This window comes from Schistocerca nitens, chromosome 4, assembly GCF_023898315.1.
Source record: "Schistocerca nitens isolate TAMUIC-IGC-003100 chromosome 4, iqSchNite1.1, whole genome shotgun sequence".
In the NCBI taxonomy this organism is placed as follows: domain Eukaryota; kingdom Metazoa; phylum Arthropoda; class Insecta; order Orthoptera; family Acrididae; genus Schistocerca; species Schistocerca nitens.
This window is the reverse complement of record NC_064617.1, coordinates 854,404,972-854,429,305: the sequence shown is the minus strand read 5'-3', so window position 1 is coordinate 854,429,305 and position 24,334 is coordinate 854,404,972. Positions and strand designations below refer to the sequence as shown.

The window sequence follows — 24,334 nt, the reverse complement described above, 5'->3', positions numbered from 1 at the left end:
TAATAGTGTTATTTTATACTGATCCTATTCACCCCATTTTTTTTAAAAAAAGTGCATTTGTTCGAGCAAAATAATATGAAATCTAAAAATATATTTAATACCCACCAAAAACAAAGGAGGACCTGAATTTGGAACACAATTCCCGGTAGAAGCACTGATTTTGATGATACACAACTCCTGACCACACACCACTGTATACCAAGTTTTCGGAACATACATAAACATGGGAATCCCTACCCACATGTTTACAGTGCTCTAGAAGCCAGGGTAGCCACTATTGAAACACAAAATGTTCAGGAATGTGTTCCTCAAGGGCAATACTGCCAATTGATGCACAGGTTTCCATATTTTATTGCGATCCTGTGTACTTTCTATTGTTTTAAAGTTTTTCCGTCAGAATTGATCCTATTCACCCCTATGATCCTATTCACCCCGTTTTATGGTAGTCTGTAAAATCCCTAACAGGATATGAATGGGCCATTGACCAATAAAGTGACGTGGCATTTAAAAATAAAGCTGTTAAATGTACACTGAACAGAAAGAACACAGTTACAACAGAATTTGCAAGACTGAATAAACTGAAATATCATGCACTTACTTCTTATACAAGACACACATATAATATTAACACAGACAGTAAGCAAAATGAACTTTGTGAAGTTTCAGAATAATTCTTTCACAACAAACAACAATAGTAGAACATTACACCACAGACTTTTCAATCCAGTATAACATATTAAGAAGGTTGAAGTTTCAGTGTTCAGTATTTTATACTGGAGTTTGGGGCTAACTGAACTGCGATGTTAACTGGACCATCACATTAACTAACAATTCAAGAGGTAAAATTATTTTTCAGTACCATAAACTTGATCCATTAAGCTGGATGTACTACTTGACTGTATATGGCTGTATATTAGCTAAATTCGCTGATATATATAAAAATGTGAATTCCTCTGGTAAGAGCAATGTTTTCTCACATCAAACAAATTCTCCTACAATTTTAATTACTGATATTACACAATTTTGTTTTAATTAAATTCAGTGTTTATAGCTTTATGATTCTCCATGGAATATAAACTGTGCATTTTCTCCCTATTTTGAAGATTTCTGATAAAATGAAAGTGCAATTAACTGGACCATAAAGTATGTGGTTAGGTGGAGCAGCTCAGTTAACCCCTGTAAGTTGCTCACGAGTGAATATAATGAATAACTTTGCAGGAACACCTGCCAGTGTCCCCAGAATTACCACAAAAAACATTACAACCTTGTAGGGATAGCATGTTCTTTGGCTTTTACTGTTCACACCATCTTGAAAGATTCTAGCATAAGTGGTGCTTTAACATATTTACCAACCAAATTTATTTGTCATTTTATGTAACAGACTCATTGAAGTCAGTGAGACAAATACAGTTGTAGCATGTATTTATCGCTCCCCAAATGAAAATTATACACATTTCTAAATACACTTGAATACGTACTAAACAGGCTTCATCTAGACAAAAAATCAATAGTGCATTGTGGGAACTTCAACACTGATTTTCTTGGAACCAGCAAAAGAAAAGAACTATTGCTCAACCTCACAGACTTTCAACTTAAAACAGACTATAACAATCCCAACAAGAATCACAAAAACTACTGCTACTGCCTTGGATCAGATATTTGTGAATATAATTTGAACTGCAAAATGTATAAGTACAAGCCTTAGTGATCACAAAGCTCAAGTTGTCACCATCCAAAGCCACTTACTGCCCAACCAGAACTTTAAAAGAACTATAACAGCAAGACAGTTTAATACATACAATATAGAAACATTCAACTCTCTGTTATCGGGAGAAAGGTGGGAGGAAGTTTTGCAAATAGATGACACCAACAAAAAGTTTGAGAAATTCTCTAGCACCTTCATTGATTATTTTGAAATAGCATTCCCTCTCAAAACACAAGAAATAAGAGGTACAACTAAAAGAGCAAAGTTAGGGATAACAACAGGGATCAAAATATCAAGTGCGATGAAAAGAGAATTACTCAAATACAGGAAAAACAATACCATATCCCCTCTTCCAAACAGTTACATACAGGAATATATTCAAAACTACAGAAAATTGATACGGCAAAAAAAAGGGGGTGGGGGTGGGGAGGGAAGCAGAAGAAGAAGAAAATGGCAGTGATAAGTTCATAACAGAATCAGCCAACAAAAGCCAAGCAGTATGGAAAGTCATAAAGAAGGAAGCAAATAAAGTATACCATAAAATGGGAAATATCACTCTTAACCAAGAAAACAAGAGTATAACTGATCCCCAACACATTGCAAATCTTTTTAAATGTTACTTTGCAGAGATCACACATAATTTACTAGTCAGTGACAAAACATAAAGAAACAGAAACACAAAGTGCACTCATGTTCCTCTTCACTCTACATTGACGGAACAACCCCAGATGAAATCATCAGCACCACATCAGCTCATAGGAAAATGTCATCAGGGATTGATGGTATTCCTGATTATCATAAAGCAATGTATTAAAACCATTTCACTTCCTCTTGCAGATATAGTAAATTCATCTTTACTGAGAGGGACATTTCCAGACAGTTTAAGAATTGCTAAAGTGGTCCCTATCTATAAGAAAGGAGACAAAACAAATATAGAAAACTACAGACCAGTTTTATTATTATCAGGCTTTAGTAAAATCATAGAAAAAATAATGTATAATAGGTTAATGAAATTCTGAGAGAAAAACAAAATTATCAATGATTCTTAGCACGGATTCAGGAAAAATAAATCAACAACCAGTGCAATCTATGATTTTATAGAAAATGCCCTGCAAGCAATAGATAAAAAGAGCCATTGGCTTTTTTTAGACTTAAATAAAGCCTTTGACATACTGGACCACAACATACTGTTGAAGAAGCTCCAAGTATATGGCATTAGAGGCACTGCACTAAAATGGTTCACTTTGAACTTGACGAACAGGAAACAAAAAATAAAAAATAAAATAAAAACATGAACTAAAGGAAAACTCCAGTACAAGCTTCTCAGATGCAGAAGTCAGGGATCCATTCTTGGGCCAATCCTCTTTCTCTTGTATATAAATAATCTAAACCTGAACATTGAGTTACAAACAAACACTTTTTTTGCAGATTACACAAGCATCCTAATTACAGGAAATACCCCAAGTCAGCTTCAATCAGCTGTTAAGAAGACTACAGAACGGCTAAATAGATGGTTTGAGGGGAATAAACTTATGATAAACACAAAAAAAACAACATTCCTAAATTTCCGTTTAAAAGGTGATGCATGCTGCCTACACCAGTGTGACAATAAACTCCAACAAAACTTCATCTTCTCCGGAAACAAAGTTTTTAGGCATATGGCTTCAAAATAACTTCAAATGGCACACACATATAAACAAAATTAATGGAACACTAAATAAAATATGTTACAGTCTACATTTACTCTCTGTCAAAGCACTGTCCGAACTGCCTACTTTGCGCAATTCCACAGCATCCTACTGTACGGAATTATATTCTGGGTAATACACCACCTAGTTCAGTCATCTTCTTAACTCAAGAAAGAACTATAACAGCAATGCAACATGCTCAACAAACATATTCTTGCCAACCCATCTTTAAAAAGTCATCAGTTCTCCCTCTTCACTGTATGGAAGGGTGGTCCATTGATAGTGACTGGGCCAAATATCTCACGAAATAAGCGTCAAACGAAAAAACTACAAAGAACGAAACTCATCTAGATGGAAGCGGGAAACCAGATAGTGCTATGGTTGGCCTGCTAGATGGCGCTACCATAGGTCAAACGGATATCAACTGTGCTTTTTTAAATAGGAACCCCCATTTTTTATTTTCATGTAGTATGTATGTATGTATGTATGTATGTATGTAGTATGTGGCCAAGTAAGTGGTCCCGACAGTCGGGGTACCAGTTACTTTGGAATAAGGCTGGGCATCTCAGACATATTCTGAGTCGTGGTCACCTTCGTGCTCATACGGCAAAGACTACCAAATCCACCGGTTAGTCCCTCAGCCGTTAGGGGTAAAACCCAATGGGACTCGGGGAAAGTAAGACTAGCAATCTGCTTCCCTGGTACTTTAAATATGATGCAGGCAATAATCAGAGCAAAATGCCTCGGATCTTTGGAGGTGACGGAGTACCACCCCTAACTGACAAACCAGGGACTCCTAAGATACGACTTGGCAAACAAATGGTAATGAGATGGGGAGCTATTAATATCAATGGGGGCTACTCTGGGAAGAAGGTAGAGCTGGCAGAGGCTGCAAGTAAGATGGGGCTGGACGTTTTAGCTGTTAGTGACATTCGGGTAAGGGGTGAGAAAGAAGAGGAAGTGGGAGAATACAAGGTCTACCTGTCAGGAGTCAAAGCAGGAATAGCACAATGGGGTGTAGGGCTTTACATCAGGAAAGAAATGGAACCCAGCGTAGTTGCAATAAGGTATGTAAACAAACGACTGATGTGGATGGATTTGACAGTGTCTAGCAAGAAAATCAGGATTGTGTCAGTATATTCGCATTGTGAAGGGACAGATCAAGATAAGATGGATAGTTTTTATGAGGCACTCAGTGATTTAGTTGTTAGAGTAAAGGACAAGGACAGTGTTCTGCTCATGGGTGATTTTAACGCCAGGATTGGAAATCGAACAGAAGGGTATGAAAAGGTTATGGGTAAATTTGGAGAGGATATGGAGGCCAACAGGAACGGGAAACAACTCTTGGATTTCTGTGCCAGTATGGGCTTAGTAATCACAAACTCCTTTTTTAAACAAAAGAACATTCACCGGTATACTTGGGAAGGCAGGGGAACCAGATCTGTCATTGACTATATAATAACAGATCAGGAATTCAGGAAGGCTGTTAGGGACACACGTGTATTCAGGGGATTCTTTAATGACACTGATCATTATTTAATCTGCAGTGAAATTGGGATTGTGAGGCCGAAAGTGCAGGAGGTCAGATCCATATGTAGGAGGATAAGAGTGGAGAAACTTCAGGATAAGGAAATCAGGCACAAGTACATAACAGTGATCTCAGAAAGGTACCAGTTAGTTGAATGTAGTCAATTACAGTCATTGGAAAAGGAATGGACAAGGTACAGGGACACAGTACTAGAAGTGGCTAATGAATGTCTTGGAGCAGTAGTGTGTAAAAGTAGGATGAAGCAAACAGCTTGGTGGAATGACACAGTCAAGGCAGCCCGTAAAAAGAAAAAGAAGGCGTATCAAAAATGGCTACATACTAGAACTCAGGTAGACAGAGAAAGTTATGTTGAAAAAAGAAACAAAGCCAAACAGATAATTACAGCATCCAAGAAGAAATCTTGGGAAGACTTTGGAAACAGGTTGGAGACTATGGGTCAAGCTGCTGGAAAACCATTCTGGAGTGTAATTAGCAATCTTCAAAAGGGAGGTAAGAAGTAAATGACAAGTATTTTGGACAGGTCAGGAAAACTGCTGGTGAATCCTGTGGATGCCTTGGGCAGATGGAGGGAATATTTTGAAGAGTTGCTCACTGTAGGTGAAAATACGATCAGTAATGTTTCAGATTTCGAGGTAGAATGGTATAGGAATGATGATGGAAATAGAATCACATTTCAGGAAGTGGAGAAAATGGTCAATAGATTGCAGTGCAATAAAGCAGCTGGGGTGGATGAAATTAAGTCAGAACTCATCAAATACAGTGGAATGTCAGGTCTTAAATGGCTACACAGGATAATTGAAATGGCCTGGGAGTCGGGACAGGTTCCATCAGACTGGACAAAAGCAGTAATCACACCAATCTTTAAACATGGAAACAGAAAAGATTGTAACAACTACAGAGGTATCTCTTTAATCAGCGTTGTGGGTAAAATCTTCTCAGGTATTGTTGAAAGGAAAGTACGAGTATAAGTTGAAGACCAATTGGATGAAAATCAGTGTGGGTTTAGGCCTCTTAGAGGTTGTCAGGACCAGATCTTTAGCTTACGGCAAATAATGGTGAAGTGTTACGAGTGGAACAGGGAATTGTATCTATGCTTTATAGATCTAGAAAAGGCATATGACCGGGTTCCTAGGAGGAAGTTATTGTCTGTTCTACGAGATTATGGAATAGGAGGCAAACTTTTGCAAGCAATTAAAGGTCTTTACATGGATAGTCAGGCAGCAGTTAGAGTTGACGGTAAATTGAGTTCATGGTTCAGAGTAGTTTCAGGGGTAAGACAAGGCTGCAACCTGTCTCCACTGTTGTTCATATTATTTATGGATCATATGTTGAAAACAATATACTGGCTGGGTGAGATTAAGATATGTGAACACAAAATAAGCAGTCTTGCATATGCAGATCACTTAGTTGTGATGGCGGATTCGATTGAAAGTTTGCAAAGTAATATTTTAGAGCTAGATCAGAAATGTAAGGGCTATGGTATGAAGATTAGCATCTCCAAAATGAAAGTAAAGTCAGTGGGAAAGAAATATAAACGGATTGAGTGCCAAATAGGAGGAACATAGTTAGAACAGGTGGACAGTTTCAAGTGCTTAGGATGCATATTCTCACAGGATGGCAACATAGTGAAAGAACTGGAAGCGAGGTGTAGCAAAGCTAATGCAGTGAGTGCTTAGCTATGATCTACTCTCTTCTGCAAGAAGGAAGTCAGTACCAAGACTAAGTTATCTGTGCACCGTTCAATCTCTCGACCAACTTTGTTGTATGGGAGCGAAAGCTGGTGGATTCAGGTTACCTTATCAACAACGTTGAGGTTACGGATATGAAAGCAGTTACGATGATTGCAGGTACTAGTAGATGGGGACAATGGCAGGAGGGTGTCCACAATGAGGAAATCAAAGAAAAACTGGGAATGAACTCTATAGATGAAGCAGTCAGGGCGAACAGGCTTAGATGGTGAGGTCATGTTACACGCATGGGAGAAGCAAGGTTACCCAAGAGACTCATGGGTTTAGCAGTAGAGGGTAGGAGGAGTCAGGGCAGACCAAGGAGAAGGTACCTGGATTTGGTTAAGAATGATTTTGAAGTAATAGGTTTAACATCAGAAGAGGCACCAATGTTAGCACTGAATAGGGGATCATGGAGGAATTTTATAAGGGGGCTATGCTCCAGACTGAACGCTGAAAGGCATAATCAGTCTTAAATGATAATGATGATGATGATGATGATGATGATGATGTAAAGAAATATGAATGTTTTAGTAGGACCACTTTTTTCGCTTTGTGACAGATGGTGCTATAATAGTCACAAATGTATAAGTACATGGTATCACGTAACATTCCGCCAGTGCGGATGGTATTTGCTTCATGATACATTACCCGTGTTAAAATGGACCATTTACCAATTGCAGAAAAGGTCAATATCGTGTTGATGTATGGCTATTCTGATGAAAATGCCCAACGGGTGTGTGATTTGTATGCTGCTCGGTATCCTGGATGACATCATCCAAGTATCCGAACCGTTCGCTGGATAGTTACATTATTTACGGAAACAGGAAGTGTTCAGACACATGTGAAACGTCAACTACGACCTGCAACAAATGATAATGCCCAAGTAGGTGTTTTAGCAGCTATTGCGGCTAATCTGCACATCAGTAGCAGACAAACTGCGCGAGAATCAGGAATCTAAAAAATGTCAGTGTCGAGAATGCTACATCAACATTGATTGCACCCATACCATATTTCTATGCACCAGGAATTGCATAGCGACGACTTTGAACGTTGTGTACAGTTCTGCCACTGGGCACAAAAGAAATTACGGGACAGTGACAGATTTTTTGCACGCATTCTATTTAGCGAGTAAAATTGAAGTGATATCAGGTGTTCCCCAGGGAAGCGTCCTGGGACCTCTGCTGTTCCTGATCTATATAAATTACCTGGGTGACAATCTGAGCAGTTCTCTTAGGTTGTTCACAGATGATGCTGTAATTTACCGTCTAGTAAGGTCATCCAAAGACCAGTATCAGTTGCAAAGCGAATTAGAAAAGATTGCTGTATGGTGTGGCAGGTGGCAGTTGACGCTAAATAATGAAAAGTGTGAGGTGATCCACATGAGTTCCAAAAGAAATCCATTGGAATTCGATTACTCGATAAATAGTACAATTCTCAAGGTTGTCAATTCAACTAAGTACCTGGGTGTTAAAATTACGAACAACTTCAGTTGGAAAGACCACATAGATAATATTGTGGGGAAGGCGAGCCAAAGGTTGCGTTTCATTGGCAGGACACTTAGAAGATGCAACAAGTCTACTAAAGAGACAGCTTACACTACACTCGTTTGTCCTCTGTTAGAATATTGCTACGCGGTGTGGGATCCTTACCAGGTGGGAATGACGGAGGACATCGAAAGGGTGCAAAAAAGGGCAGCTCGTTTTGTATTATCACGTACTAGGGGAGAGAGTGTGGCAGATACGATACACGAGTTGGCATGGAAATCATTAAAGCAAAGACGTTTTTCGTCGCGGCGAGATCTATTTACGAAATTTCAGTCACCAACTTTCTCTTCCGAATGCGAAAATATTTTGTTGAGCCCAACCTACATAGGTAGGAATGATCATTAAAATAAAATAAGAGAAATCAGAGATCGAACAGAAAGGTTCAGGTGTTCTTTTTTCCCACGCGCTGTTCGGGAGTGGAATGGTGGAGAGATAGTATGATTGTGGTTCGATGAACCATCTGCCAAGCACTTAAATGTGAATTGCAGAGTAATCATGTAGATGTAGATGTAGATGAAGAGTCATTCACCAACAGCGGTAATGTAAACCAGCATAATACGCACTATTGCGCAACGGAAAATCCACGATGGCTGTGACAAGTGGAACAACAGCGACCTTGGCGGGTTAATGTATGGTGCAGCATTATGAGAGGAAGGATAACTGGCCCCCATTTTATCGATGGCAATTTAAATGGTGCAATGTATGCTGATTTCCTACGTAATGTTCCAGCAATGTTACTACAAGATGTTTCAATGCATGACAGAATGGCGATGTACTTCCAACATGATGGATGTCCGGCGTGCGGTTGAAGCGGTATTGAATAGCATATTTCATGACAGGCGGATTGGTCGTTGAAGCACCATACCATGCCCCGCATGTTCACCAGATCTGACGTCCCCGGATTTCTTTCTGTGGGGAAAGTTGAAGGATATTTGCTATTGTGATCCATCGACAACGCCTGACAACATGTGTCAGCACATTGTCAATGCATGTGCGAACATTATGGAAGGCGAACCACTTGCTGTTGAGAGGAACGTTGTTACATGTACTGCCAAATACATTGTGGTTGACGGACATCATTTTGAGCATTTATTGCATTACTGTGGTATTTACAGGTAATCATGCTGTAACGGCATGCATTCTCAAAAATGATAAGTTCACAAAGGTACATGTATCACATTGGAACAACCGAGATAAAATTTTTCAAACATACCTACATTCTGTATTTTCATTTAAAAAACCTACCTGTTACCAACTGTTCGTCTAAAATTGTGAGCCATATGTTTGTGACTATTACAGCGCCATCTACCACAAGGCGAAAAAAGTGGTCCAACTAAAACATTCATATTTCTTTACTTACTACACGAATATGTAATAAAAAATGGGGGTTCCTATTTAAAAAAACGCAGTTAATATCTGTCTGACCTATGGCAGTGCCATCTAGCAGGCCAACCATACCGCCATATTGTTTCCCCCTTCAAGCTAGACAAGTTTAATTCTTTGTAGTTTTTTCATTTGACACTTATTTCATGAGATATTTGGCCCGGTCATGATCAATGGATCACCCTGTATACTAGAAATCTGTACATATATTAGAAAGGATTTACACAAAATTCAAGCTTTCACAACCCACGGTTGCTTCATCAGGAAAGAGGGAAGGAGAGGGAAAGACGAAAGGATGTGGGTTTTAAGGGAGAGGGTAAGGAGTCATTCCAATCCCGGGAGTGGAAAGACTTACCTTAGGGGGAAAAAAGGACAGGTATACACTCGCAACACACACATATCCATCCGCACATATACTGTCCTTTTTCCCCCTAAGGTAAGTCTTTCTGCTCCCGGGATTAGAATGACTCCTTACCCTCTCCCTTAAAACCCACATCCTTTCGTCTTTCCTCTGCTTCCCTCTTTCCTGATGAAGCAACCGTGGGTTGCAAAAGCTTGAATTTTGTGGGTTTCTTTTTGTGTGTGTGTGTGTGTGTGTGTGTGTGTGTGTGTGTGTGTGTGTGTGTGTGTGTCTATCAACATACCAACACTTTTGTTTGGTAAGTTACATCATCTTTGTTTTTAGATATATTTCAGCAGCACACAGCAGATGAATCACTGCTAGAAGATAAAAGGAAACCTTCAGATGACAATATGGAGACATCAGAAAAGATCATCAAACAGAAATTACACATTCTGTATAAGTTTGGTCATATTCTGCAAGTGGTGTAAGGAAGACAACAGGAAGAAAGAATGGAAAATCAGCTGTCCTTACCAGTATAACAGCAAGACACAGCAGCAGAAACCAGAAGATCAAATCAGTTGCCAACAAAGCGTGCATTCAGTGAAGTGAGGCTTTCAGTCAAATGCCAAATATTGGAAGAGAGCAGCAACTCTGAAGATGCTGACCATGTCCAGTACATTGATTCCTATATGGTGATCTGTACACGGCTAAAAAAATATTGAAATAGTGACGAAGGGGAATTCATTCTGGTCAAAGAAGAAGGGAAAACTGCCGCGAGTACTCACTATTATGTTGCTCACATCATTAAATTGTACAATGATGCCTGGGAAGTAAAATTTTTTTACACAGTTGCTTCCACTACAAAATTTGAAGCTACATAACAAAATAATTCATTTGTTACTTCAAGTGCAATAACTGCCAAATTACCCAGTCCAATAAATGGCACTAGGGTTGCTATGAAAACATGATTTGGTTATAGATAGATGTCATTAGATTCATTTTTCAGTAGTCTTGTTATTTCCCTGAATTTTTCATTAAATCATTTAATCATAATGTAGCTTAGCGTTATTACTAATGTTGTTGCAATGAATTTTTATATGTAGGGTCCTGTAATTCATTTATTTAACAGAGAGGTCCAGATAACCCAGTCAATGGGGTTACGTGGTCCAAAAGTAAGGTTGAAGTTATTTTCCATTTCTCTAAAATCTGTGTCAGATGCTGCAAAAGTGAAAGTGCCTGTAGTTTTCATATCTGCTTTCCTCCAGTTTCGTGAGTAAAAGATTTTTAAAAAAATATTTAAGTATAATTTCAAGGGAAGAAAAAATTGGTCCAGTTAAACCCAACAATCTTACTACAGGTAGTTTTCAAATTAGGTCCAAAATTTTCATTAAGACTTAAGTTAAGAAAGTGCTAAAATACAATCAAGTAAATAAGTCGCCTAAATGAACGTGCGCTACCACAGCGTTCGCAACTCATTGCTGGATCAGGGATCAATCCAAATCTACTTTCGCTGATGAATGTCATCTGATACTAAAACGTACTGAAAAAAAAGGAAGAAAATTCAGTCTACGAAGAAACTGTATTTTTGTTAAATATATACGTAATTCTGTCATTCAACGCCAGGTGTACATTAATAAAACACATTTTATCCTTTTTACGTCCCAAAGACTCTTATCTGATCTTATGACAACCTAGCAGTTTATTACCCAAAGGTGGATGAGCCCAAAGAATAATTTTGATACTAAAAAATGCAAACCCAGTTTAAGATGGCTTTGGATTTATTTGTTTTTATAACCTGGTAGGAATTCATGTAAACTGTAATAATTTCCAAGAGTCATTAAATATTTTTCAGGCTGCCGTCACAAAAAATGCTTGACGTTTCGAAATTTGACAGTATACAACTAGTTGCTAAAACGTTATTTACAAGTTTATATAAAGTCGTGAACACTTGCTGCAGTGTGCTACTCATATTATTTAGTGGTTCAATTTGGCTCCTAGCGAGTGAAAAACTGTATATATTTATGTTTACTGTTTCTTTCTACGTACACCTGCTGGCAGTTCCGCGAGACGCCTCGAACAAAACACTAACTCAGCCGGATATGTCAGTGTCAGTCAGACGATTCTCGCGTAGTAACGCCCACATAATAGTAAGAATGATAGTTATTGTGCCATCGCTGTACATGATCTACGTTCTTCTGCCGTTTTTGTGTACTTCACTACTAATTTTGTTACATTGTTATTTTACGCGGGAAGCATAATGCGAATTTTGCATGTTTAGAGAACCTAGTCTCCTTCGCGCTTTAAATTTGACTTTGTTTTGTTTTCTTTTACGTAATGTATAATGGTGTCACTCTGGAATTTACTTCAAATAAAATAGTCTGTGTTTGTAATGTGTGAAGCACAAAGCGAAGGTCGCATGTGTAGCAAAGTTGTTTTGTGGGTTCGTGTGTCGACAGTGTTAAACAAATGGCTTTAAAGGTACTAATCGTCGGTTCCGGAATAACAAGTGCAATTACTTGTAATTATTTACGAGAAAGATGTAGGAGCAGTTGTCGAGTGATCGTTTGGGATAAAGCGAGAGGTGTGGGCGGCCGAATGAGTACAAGTAGAAGCCCAACCATGGACTCCTGCACAGCGGATTTGGGAGCGCAGTATATAACCACGGTGCCCGAAAATATTGAAGCTAGTAAAGTTGTATACAGTACGTGTTTCACGAAAGGACTGTTGCAGCCTTTGCAGAGTTTGATAGAAGGGATGCACACTTTTCCAAAAAATACAGTTCATTATGTGGCACCAAGAGGAATGAATTCATTGGTGAAAGAGTTCTTGACAGCAGACGAAGTGCAGTTTAACAGACTTGTCACATCTATTACACAAAACGGCAACAAGCTTGATGTTGAAACGAAAGATGGTTATAAAGATACATTTGATGTTGTCGTTCTCACAATGCCAGTCCCTCAAATTTTACAGCTGTCTGGTTGTGTAGAGAGTGTTCTCTCCGATGACAAGGAAAAGAGAGAAGCACTCTCAGCTGTGAAGTACAGTTCCCGGTATGCAGTAGCTTATTTCTATGACAAAACACTTGAATTTGATGTTCCCTGGTCTGCCAAATATGTCGTTGATGATGAATTATTACGATATGTTGCAATAGACAACAAAAAACGCAATAGCTCAGCTACATCTGCAATTGTTTTTCACACCACAGTGAAATTCGGAGAAGAAAATATTGAACGAGATGTTGCAGATGTGCAGAGAGACATTGAGAAACATATAAACACTTTATTTCCTACTTGGCCCAAACCAGTTTCCGTGAAATGCCAAAAATGGAGATATTCACAAGCAACTGCAGTGTATGAAGGAAGTCCTGGTTGTATCACATTAATTCAAGAGCCACTGCTCATTGCTGGTGGGGATGGCTTTACTAAATCAACATTTGATGGCTGCATAACTTCAGCCAAAGCAATCGTAAATGTAGTAGAAAAATATATTACAAAGGAACTTGCTGTAGAAGGCAACAGATAGTTATAACAAGGACTTCTTTGTTACTCGAGACATTGCGCAGGAAACTGAACGGCAGTGATTACAAAAGATGGTTGTATAGTCTTAATGTGGCAACATTCCAGATGTTGAGATTTTTATTTCAAACTTTTATGTGGACTACAGATATATTGCATATCTAATGCTTATTATAATAGTACCATATTTACTAAGGTAATCTTGTCAAAGTGAACATAGTGTATATGGGGACTTGTGTGTAAAGGGGAAAAAATATATTTATTTTTGTGCATATTATCCACTTTCAGCTGAAAAATGCTTGTATCGTCTCACATCTCACTTGTTGGCATGTAAAAAAAGGGTGAAAAAATATAGACTGCAATGTCTCTGTCAATTTCACCAAATTGTTATACGTCTGACTTACTGTCTATAAAGTCCATTCCTGCATGTGGTAGAGGGTAGGAAGGTGGTGACTTGGGAAACAATCAAAAATCATATTAGTGTCACAGCCAGAAGTCTTCGGTGTTGTAAGCTGACTGATGACAGAGTGATAACATTGGATCGCTACTGGCAGGGTAGGGCTGAGAATAGGGCAACAAAAATAAGTAAAACTCTCTCTCTCTCTATCTGGACAGAAATGCGACAGATGACCAATGGAACATTTGGTGTGGAGGCATACTGTGGGTGACAGAGCAAGCGGAAACTGTCGGGTAGAGGGCATGGGAGCGAAGGATGTGGTGCTAGGATAACTTCCATTTGTGTAGTTCAGAAAAGCTGGTGCAACTGCCGAAATGTTGAATGCAAGCATGAGCATGCAAAAGTGCATGCATTGTGTTATAAAGGTGCTGGTTGTCAGTTTGTGGGATGGAGTTCCGTGCCTGTTGCACTGGGTCAGTCAATATAGGGACTGCTAATGCTGCTTGTGGATGATGCTAAAGTTGTTGTCCGATGATGTCCCATATGTGCTTGATTGGAGACAGGTCTGGTGATTGAACAGGCCGAGGCAACACACTGGGACTCTGCAGAGCATATTGGGGTTTCAATAGTGGTATATGGGTGAGTGTTATCCATTTGGAAAACACCCCCTGGAATGCTCTTCATGAATGGCAGCATAAGAGGTCAAATAATCACATTGATACACAAATATGCAGTCAGGATACGTGGGATAACCATGAGAAAGCTGCCATCATACGAAATTGCACCACAGACCATATCTCCATGTGTAGGTCCAGTGTGTCTAGCGCACAGACTGGTTGGTTGCTAGCCCTCAACACACAGCCATCACTGCCACTGAGGCAGAACCAGCTTTCATCAAAAAGCACAACAGACCTAAGCTCTGCCCTCCAATGAGCTCTCACTTGACACCACTGAAGTTGCAAGCGGCAGTGGATTGGGGTCAGTGGAATGTATGTTACAGAGCATCTGACTCAGAGCTGTCCTTGAAGTAAGTGATTTTGAACAGTTCATTGTGTCATTGTGGTGCCAACCACTGTTGCATATGCAGTATGATCTACCAGAGCCATAAGCTGAACACAATACAGGTAGTCTTTCCTCTTGGCAATGCCATGTGACCATCTGTAGCATAGTCCTCTTGCAACCATACATTCTCTTGACAATGGCTGCCAGCAATCGTACACAGTGGCTTGCCAACTCTTTCTGCAATATTGCATAAGGAACATCCAGCTTCTCATAGCTCTATTACATGACTTAGTTCAAACTCAATGAGGCACCTTTGTCACCTAAAAGGCATTCTTGACTAACATCAACTCACCACATCCAATCTCGATGGTTACTAACACTAATGACTGTTACAACATGTATTTACAGCAAACCTGGTTTTCGTCCTCATAGTGGTACTATTAGTGCCACTCTTACGCGACTGGTGCAAAATTTGAATAGACGTCATCTTTCAGACGTAGAAACATGCCTACCAAATTTCATTCGTGTTGCATAACGCCTTCTGAGAGTAGTGATTTATTTTTTTTGTTTCTTCTTCTGTTTTTTCTATCAGTGTATATACCAATTTGAAATTAAGATGGCATTGGTATTCACTTCTAGTTTCAACCAAATTTTTGTTCCTTTAACGATCACTACTAACTTGGGGACCTTATCATAGATTTTCCTGCAGTTTACTAATACCATATTAATTTGTTCTATTGCTAATCTGAGGATGAATCTTCTCTGATCAATCTTTGATTTTGGCACAGACCCCAAGGATAGGTTCTTGTAACCCAGTGTTTGATTTTTTCCAGTACTGTAACATATCCTTTTTTCTGACATCTTAAAATGTTATTAAAATATATTTTCTTCATCATAGGTACTGTTACAGTGTACTGGTGTGGTGCTGTCACAATTAAAGCACTGCTGCAACCTAAAAAATCCCCATGTGTGCAGTGTATTCTGCTGCCTGAGTATCTGCTTTGTTCATGTAATGCCCACCTGATATATTGAGAGGGGCCTACAGTTTTCCACCTGATAGTGAAGGTCACAAAATTTTCATCCAGTGTCATTTGAGCCTATGTTTAGACTTTCCACTCTGTTCCCAAATTGAGGGAAACAACCAATCCTGAGTACAATGCTGCAGACGATGAACTGACCTTGTTCTCCTTGTGAAATGCTAACTCCCTTCGCCAGTTCAGCCAACACCTAAAGAAACTGAGTATGGCCTCAGAACCCAATTGGCAAGGATCATTTGTGTAGACATGAACTTTGATTTGCAGCCAGTTGCACCCAGTGCATTCAATAGTTGCTGGCAGAGCCACCTCCACATCTTGGATGAGGCCTCTTGGCAAACATATTGAGTGCCCACTGACCTCCTTTCCTGATCTGCCTACTATTTCTGTTTCCATGAGGAGCCCCATCACCCACATTATGTTGGAGCTCCCAGTGAGCCACCCTCTGCACTTGTCAGGACTTTGCAGGAAAATTGTCCTCTTACCCAACATATGGGGGTAACGTAAGAATAACTTAATTCTTTGAAGCACCACCCACTTTTCAGAATTTATATTACAGTTAAAATACGCAACTCTTTAGAAAACTGGAAATAGACATTGGATGACTGAAGGTGAAATATCAGAAGGAGAGACTTTAGACAAGATTTTTCCTCCCATCCACTGTAGTGTTAGGCTTACAAATTACTGCACTGTATTCTGTGCCATCAGTTTACATACATGGTTTCACTTAGAGCCAACTGTAAGAGGAAGGAAGAGGAGTGGTATGAGAAATCATGTGGGGTACACAAAGTACCCCTGTCATATACCCTAAGCTGGCATGTGTAGAAGTTTTCTGAATGAGCAAACAAATTTAAAAATGGGGAAAGAAAGCTATGAAACAGCTTCTGTGTGTGTGTGTGTGTAGAATATATTGATTTTGTATATTTTCCAAAAGTTGCAAACTATAATAAAAATATGCAGGAAGTTGTAGAGGATTAACATTTTATGTAGGAACTGGCAGTTGAGCCTCAATAAAATGCAATGTATTATCTATAAATAGATGAAGAGAGCCACTCTACGATGATTACATGATTGCATAACAATCCATAAAATATTTAAGAGAATGTGTACAGAGGAATTTAAAGCTGTTAAGTGCAGGTAAGGCAGATGCCAGACAGATTCATTGGAGAATTCTCAGGAAGTGTAGTCCAGTCACAAAGGAGACAGCTTTGAAAAACCTCATTCACCCAATTTGAATACTGCTCGTCTGTCTGGAAATTGTAACAGATAAGACCGACAGAGAAAACAGAGAAGACTCAAAGAAGAGCACCACATTTTATTACAGGTTCAAGTGGGAAAGCATCACTGAGATGTTTAGCATCTCCAGAGGCAGATGCTGCGTGAGAGGTACACTGTGTCATGGTTTGGTTTACTGTTAAAATTTTGAGTGTGTACATTCCTAGATAAACCAACCAATATGTTGCTTCCTCAGATGTATATCTTGCAAAAGACTACAAATGTAAAATTAGACACATTGGAGCATCACACACGCATTTACCAACAGTTGTCCTTCCCATGAATCAGTCATAGCTGGAACAGGAAAAAAAGGGGGGGAGGGGGGGGGGTTGGTCAAGTTGCTTGCTCATATTACGGCAGATCTGCTGCAGTGGTTGCCAATCAGTCTAGACCCAACAGTCATCAGAAAGGATTTGAATGGCATTACTCTCTTTTATGAGACACAGATATGCTGTTGTAATCAGTAATTTGTTTTTGAAGTTAACTCTAAACGGGAGCTACATTTCATTGTTACTGAATGTTGGTGTGCAAAGTGGCTAAGTGCTTTCTTTCATTGCTGCTATGAGGGGCAGTCAAAAAGTTTTAACTTTCCTCTCACAAAATAATATACTATAATGAATTTCTTTGCTTGTTTGCAGATACATTTCTGTAGCTATGGTGTACAGTGTAATTCCTTGGCTCAGTGCCAAACAAAGTACCACAGTCCATATCCACTTAATCAAGGGGTCTGCCATTTTGATTTGCTTATCTAGTGTTACAGGGGCTCCACAGTGTACCAGGTCTGCAGACGAAAGTTAAATTATAAATTTATTTTTCGGTGATAATCAAAACTTTGTTTTAAAAATGCATAACACTGTGCTGTCTGTAACAATGTTATTTTATTTTGCTACCAGTTTTGGTTCTGAACCAACAACGACAGGAAAATTATCACAAATGTATCACATGTTGTACGTGCTTTGACATAAGTTACTGCAGAAAACCATAATTGTCAAGGGAAAATAAATTGTGACAACAAGGATGGCAAACTTTATGACTTCTCCTATGTGCCAAATAGATAATTTTAGCTGGTAGAATAATATCACTGGAAAGAGCTTGCAACAGTCAGTAAGTAGTTCCTCAATGTGACGAATTTAATGCAGATGCTTACTATATTTTCAAACCTATGCTAATAAATATCAGTGTATACTAAGTGGGAAAGATTATAGCTTGACAATAGTACGAGATGGATAGATTGCTATTATTCACCATATAGTGGACATGTTGAATCACAGAGAGGCGCGACAAAACAGACTACTAAAAAAGTAAGCTTTCGGCTAAAAAGTGTTCTTCTGAAGTAGCCAACACACACATTCAAGCAAACACAATCCACACACAAACCACTGTCCCTGGCCACTGAGGCCAGACTGTGAGCAACTGTGCATGATGGGAGAAGCAATCTTGGCGGTGGGGTGAGGAGGAGGCTGGATTGGTTAAGGGGAAGGATAGCAGGGTAGGGATGGCAGATGGTAAAGTGCTACTTGAGGGAGCGTACAGGGATGTGGTGAGGGGGGGGGGGGGGAGTGGAAAAGGAGAGGAGGAAAAAGACCGTGGGTGTTTGTGGAATAGAAGGCTGTGCAGTGCTGTAATGGGAACTGGGAAGGAGACAGGAGAGGAGGACGGCAATTAATGAACGTTGAGCCCAGAGGGATTATGGAAACGTAGGATATATTGCAAGGAAAGTTCCCACCTGCACAATTCAGAAAAGCTGGTATTGGTAAGAAGGATCCAGATGGCACAGGCTTTGGACAATGTGCTCAGCAACACTGGATGGGCAGTTGTTTCTTGGCCACAGTTTGTCAGTAGCCACTCATGTGGACAGACTGGATTGTCGGTTATCATGACCACATAGATTGCAGCACAGTGGTTGCAGGTTAGCTTGTAGATCACATGACTGCTTTCACAGGTAGCCCTGTCTTTGATGGAATAGGTGATGCTTGTGAGTGGACTGGAGTAGGTGGTGAGGAGGATATATGGGACAAGTCTTGCATTCTAGTTCTGCTAGAGGGATATCAGCTGTGAGGCAAGGGGTTAGGAGTAGGGGTGGAGTAGTGATGGGCAATGATATTGTCGCAGTTTGGTGGGTGGCAGAAAACCATTATGGGGGGGGAGGGGGGGGGAAGTATAGTGGGGGAGATATTCCTTACTTCAGAGCACAGTGAGACCCTTGGTATATTTCAAGAGGGACTGCTTGTGACTATAGATGCGATGGGCATGGGTGGCTTGGGGTATGGAAGGGACATCGTGGTATGAAATGGATCGCAGCTGTCGCGCTGGAGGTATTGGTGGCTGGCAGGATTGAGGTGGACAGAAATACTGATGCAGTCATCGTTGAGGTGGAAGTCAACACTGGGGAAGGTGGCTTGTTGGGTTGATGCAGACCAGGTGAAGCGAATGGGAGAGAAGGTGTTGAGATTCTGGAGGAATGTGGATATGGGTCATCACCCTTGAACCAGATCACGAAGATGTCATCAGTGAATCTGAATCAGGTAAAAGGTTTGGGATTCTGGTTAGAAAAGATTCCTTTAGATGGCCCATGAATAGGTTGGCACAGGATTGTGCCATGTGGGTACCCACTGCTGTTCCTGGATTTGTTTGTACGTGATGCCTTGAGAGGGGAATTAATTGTGGTTGAGGATATAGTTGGTTGTGGTGACCAGGAAAGAGGTTGTAGATTTGAAATCCATTGGGCATTGGGAAAGGAAATGCCCAACAGAAGCTAGGCCATGGACATTAGGGATGTTTGTGTAAAGGGAGGTGGCATCAAGAGTGACACACAGGGCACTTCATGGTAAAGGAACAGGGACTGTGGAGAGTCAGTGGAGGAAATGGTTGGTGTCTTCTACGTAGAGGGCAGGTTGTGAGTAACAGGCTGAAGGTGTTCTATGAGAGCAAAGATTCTCCAGTGGGAGCACAGTAACTGGCCACAATGGGTGTCCTAGTCGGTAGGGTTTATAGACATTAGGAAGCATGTAGAAGGTATTTGAAATCCATTGGGCATTGGGAAAGGAAATGCCCAACAGAAGCTAGGCCATGGACATTAGGGATGTTTGTGTAAAGGGAGGTGGCATCAAGAGTGACACAGGGCACTTCATGGTAAAGGAACAGGGACTGTGGAGAGTCAGTGGAGGAAATGGTTGGTGTCTTCTACGTAGAGGGCGGGTTGTGAGTAACAGGCTGAAGGTGTTCTATGAGAGCAAAGATTCTCCAGTGGGAGCACAGTAACTGGCCACAATGGGTGTCCTAGTCGGTAGGGTTTATAGACATTAGGAAGCATGTAGAAGGTAGGAGGGAGCAGTTTTTAGGTGGTGGATTGCAGTTCTTTATGTGAATGTAAGATTAGCTTGCATGTTGAGGGATTCAAGGAATGATGGGGAGGCAATGTTCGAGGTTAAGAAATTCTGGAAAGTTAACAGTGCGTGATTTGGGGGAAGTGGGGGGTGGATTGCAATTGGATGGGGGAGTGAACTAAGTTGGACAGTTTTCAACATTGGTTTTGAGTTAAGTCTGACTGACAGTGTTGGTGGCAAAAACGTATTTACACCATAGGGACTAGGAGAAGGTCTTTAACAAGTCCAGCAGGATTGAATTTGGGAGCGGGGCAAATTGCAAGGCCTTTGGAAAGGACTGATGCTTCTGTGGGACTAGGGCTTTTTGAGGAAAGGTTCACAACAGTGTTTCGTGTCAGTTTAAGTTCTGGATTATGTACTGTGGAGGTAGGAAGTTTTTGAGAGTCTGGTGAATGTTGTAGGTCTGTGAAGCACAGTTTCTCAGCTATGGGGGGTTGGGGGGGGGGGGGGTAGGATTGGAGGCTGTTGCAGAGGTGGTGGATAGTTGTAGTCAAGGTGGGAGTGGAGGTGAACAGGTTGGGGAGCTTTTTTGAGGTGGCATTGAGCATACTGCTCTAGTTCCTGGAGGGCAAGAGTTTCAATATGAGAGATGGGATACAGAAATTTGGGATTACAGAGCAGGAGAATTTTACTGGTGGAGAAGAAGGCAAGGAGGTTTGGGCCTGGTTGAAATGGTTGTGCATGACTAGGTTGGTGAGGGCTGAGGAATGGCAGACTCTGAACAGATGGAGGTCATTATGGAAGGAAGGGTTGAAGCCAGAGATGGGTAATTTTATGGTAAGATCATTTGGAGGGATTCCATGAGCCGGGCAGCAACACAGGAACAGTATTTGAGACTAGGTTCTGACTGGGGATAAGGAAACTTTTCTGTGTTGGTGCAGATAGAGTGGGCAAAGACCAGCAGTAGAAGATAAAAAATGGATAGAAATAGATAAATAACTTAGAAATACGCATGAAAAAAATTGCTATAATACATGGGAAAAATCACAAAAAGGACGGAATGGATGAAGTACGGGCAAACAGGATAAAACTTGAGAGAGTGTGACTGACAGTGAAGGGCAAAAAGAACTGAAATCGATGTGAAAACACAATGAGATCTAAAGATAAAAATAAATAAAAAGACTATACTGTGGGTTGCAGTTCAGAGGGCAGATATGTTTGAAGAATGGGGATAACAGATGTGACTAGATTAGATAAGTTTAGTATGTGCATCCTGGAATAAGGGGGGGGGGGGGCTGGTAGGACGAAGTAAAAGTTCGTGTGGCACCGGAAAGTACAGAAAGTAACAGGCGAAAGTATGCAAGAGTGATACAGGAAGAGAGATCAATTTGAAGGTCTAGGATTAATGGTATTGGGGGTATTAATGTGGGACTTGAGATGCTGCACCAACAACCAGCACGGTCAGGTAGCCAGGTGTTGTGCACATACGAGACGGTTGATACAGTGTAGCTCGTAAATCAGAGTGTGTGGTGCGGTTTGGAGGGTGACATGTAAAACACAAGAAAGAGATGTGTTGCAGAGAGAGGGGGAAAGAGAGAAAGAGTGAGAGTGAGTGGTGGAGCTTATGGGCACTCAACACAAAGGTTATCAGTGCCCTTACACATATTAAAAGAAATGAATGTGTATAATAATGTGTCCAAAATTGTTGTCACATAGTGTGGAGGAAACCTTTAAAATGGCACTCACTCACTCCCACCTCAATCGCATAGACCCACACAATCACTCTTATCTCACTGGCCTTAATACAACAGAGAAGGGTGAAAGGTCCCATACATGGGATTAAAACAGAAGTAAAATCACGTAAGAGCTAAAAGAAAGGCACATGGAAGTGTGACTGGCTGACCACCTACAGAAAATGTGGGTGAGCCAGTCACCCTGTTAACACATTAAGAACATCTCCCTGCAATTTTAGAAAACAAGTTGGACACATCACAATACCGTAAAACTCTATCCACACTAATTTCAGAATCACTTAAAATAAAGGGCACATGTGCTTGAAAATCTGCAGCTACCCTCTGGTCTGAAAATAAAACACAGTTGAGCAATATGAGGCACACAGCAATCTGTATGCAACAGGCACCACACAACGGAGGGTCCTCTCATCAGAGCAAGAAGCCATGCATCATACAGCTGTGGACTACATGAAGATGAGTAAGGAGGATCTAACCTTGTCTTCGTGGCTGAATGGAAGTATGCCGTAGCTGCGTAGTGGGCTTTCTGAGAGACAGCTTATCATCAGTCACTTCCAGCCACTCATCTTTCCATTGACACGACTCTGCACCTGAACAGGTGATAACAACTACATGCCTCCTTGGCTGCTACATCTGTCCTTTCATTCCGTGCAATACTGATGTGCCCTGGTACCCAGCAGCAAGACATCTCCTTCCCTAATTGCCATATTTGAAGGAGGGTATCCTGGATATTCTGGACTACTTTATTTGCCAAGTGTAAACATTGCATAGAGTTATGGGCACTCAGTGAGTCTGAACAGCCAAGGAATTTAGCACTCTTAAGAATGCCTCATCTGCTCCATTGCCCACAAATCGCACATCAAATACAGTAAAGTCTCGAGACAGTCAGATCTTGATGACACAATCAAGGAAAACAGCAGAACGACCAATGGAGTCTCCCCCCCCCCCCCCCCCCCTCGTTTTGACCTATCCATAAAGACAGCTGTAGAAATGTGGTGTGCAATTAAAATGGCAGAAAATAAAGTATAATAACATATGCAGGAGTGCAATCTCTTCTGTACTGCACTAAATTTAAAATCACCCAGGAGCTCTGAAGTAAACACGGTGGCAGGCGGTTAAAAACCTGGATTTGGAACACTACATGCTCTACACCAAGTGACTGGCATACGCTGCAAGCGGATCCCAAATGGCATTGTTGCTCGTGAACAGTTGCAGAAAAAGGGTCCCAGAGGAGGGTGCACACAGGTGATGTTGGAGCTGCGAGAAACTTGTATGCCTAATGCGCCATGAGGAGCTGCTGCCAGATGGTGAGTGGCAGTTCCTCAGTCTCAGCACAGAAACTGGGTACAGGGCTGGTCCTATAAGCATCTGTGGCTAGCCTAATCCCCTCATAGTGGATAGTGTCAATAATCTACAGGTAAGATGGCCTCACTGACCTGTAAACTGCGCAGCTGGGGTTAAACCGTAAAGCCCCATAAAACAAGCAGAAGCACCCTGTCTGCTCCTCAAGACCTTTGACTAAGGTTCTTTATGATATTCAGTGCTTTTGGGTTTGTGGTTTTCAGGTGCAGTAACTACGGCAGTTTGGAGACAAAAATGAGCACATGAACTCACAGATTCTTTAAAATGAAGAATAGTGTCTCCCATATGCAAGTCAGCTAAACTAAAAATATGATGAGAACACACACGCACTCATGAGACCACTGGCCTCAGAGGCCAGACTGCGAGCAACTGCGCGTGACAGAAGAAGCAATCTGGGCAATGGGAAAGGGGTGGGATAGCAGAATGGGGAAGGGAAGGGGAGGGGGGGGGGGCAACCACACAGATTGCTTCTCTGATCATGCGCATTTGCTCACAACCTGGTCTTGGCAGCAAGAGACATGGTCTTTTGTGTGTGTGTGTGTGTGTGTGTGTGGGGGGGGGGGGGGAGGGGATGAGTAGCAATCTATCCTTTTTATAATATTTTCATCATTCCATTCTGGACTTTCCATTGTTTGATTATGCCTAAAGGTTATATATTCTATGGCATTGTCACCACCTTGGAAATTCAGTAGATGGTATTAGAAATACACTACTGGCCATTAAAATTGCT

The 24,334-nt window shown here is 40.8% G+C and overlaps 2 protein-coding genes across 2 annotated transcripts in view; one reads left to right on the top strand and one right to left on the bottom strand.

Annotated features, from left to right (window-relative positions):
• The window catches only part of LOC126253297 (kelch-like protein 28), a 153,997-nt gene extending 141,915 nt beyond the window's left edge, over nucleotides 1-12,082 (bottom strand). The window contains exon 1 of the mRNA XM_049954527.1: nucleotides 11,989-12,082. The gene's annotated coding sequence lies outside the window, so the exon portion shown is untranslated. The remainder of the gene's footprint in view (nucleotides 1-11,988) is intronic.
• On the top strand, nucleotides 12,066-13,731 carry LOC126253299 (renalase-like). Its single transcript, XM_049954530.1, has one exon. The coding sequence runs from the start codon at nucleotides 12,409-12,411 to the stop codon at nucleotides 13,462-13,464; it is 1,056 nt and encodes a 351-aa protein (XP_049810487.1). The 5' UTR covers nucleotides 12,066-12,408; the 3' UTR covers nucleotides 13,465-13,731.
• Nucleotides 13,732-24,334: the final 10,603 nt, after the last annotated feature.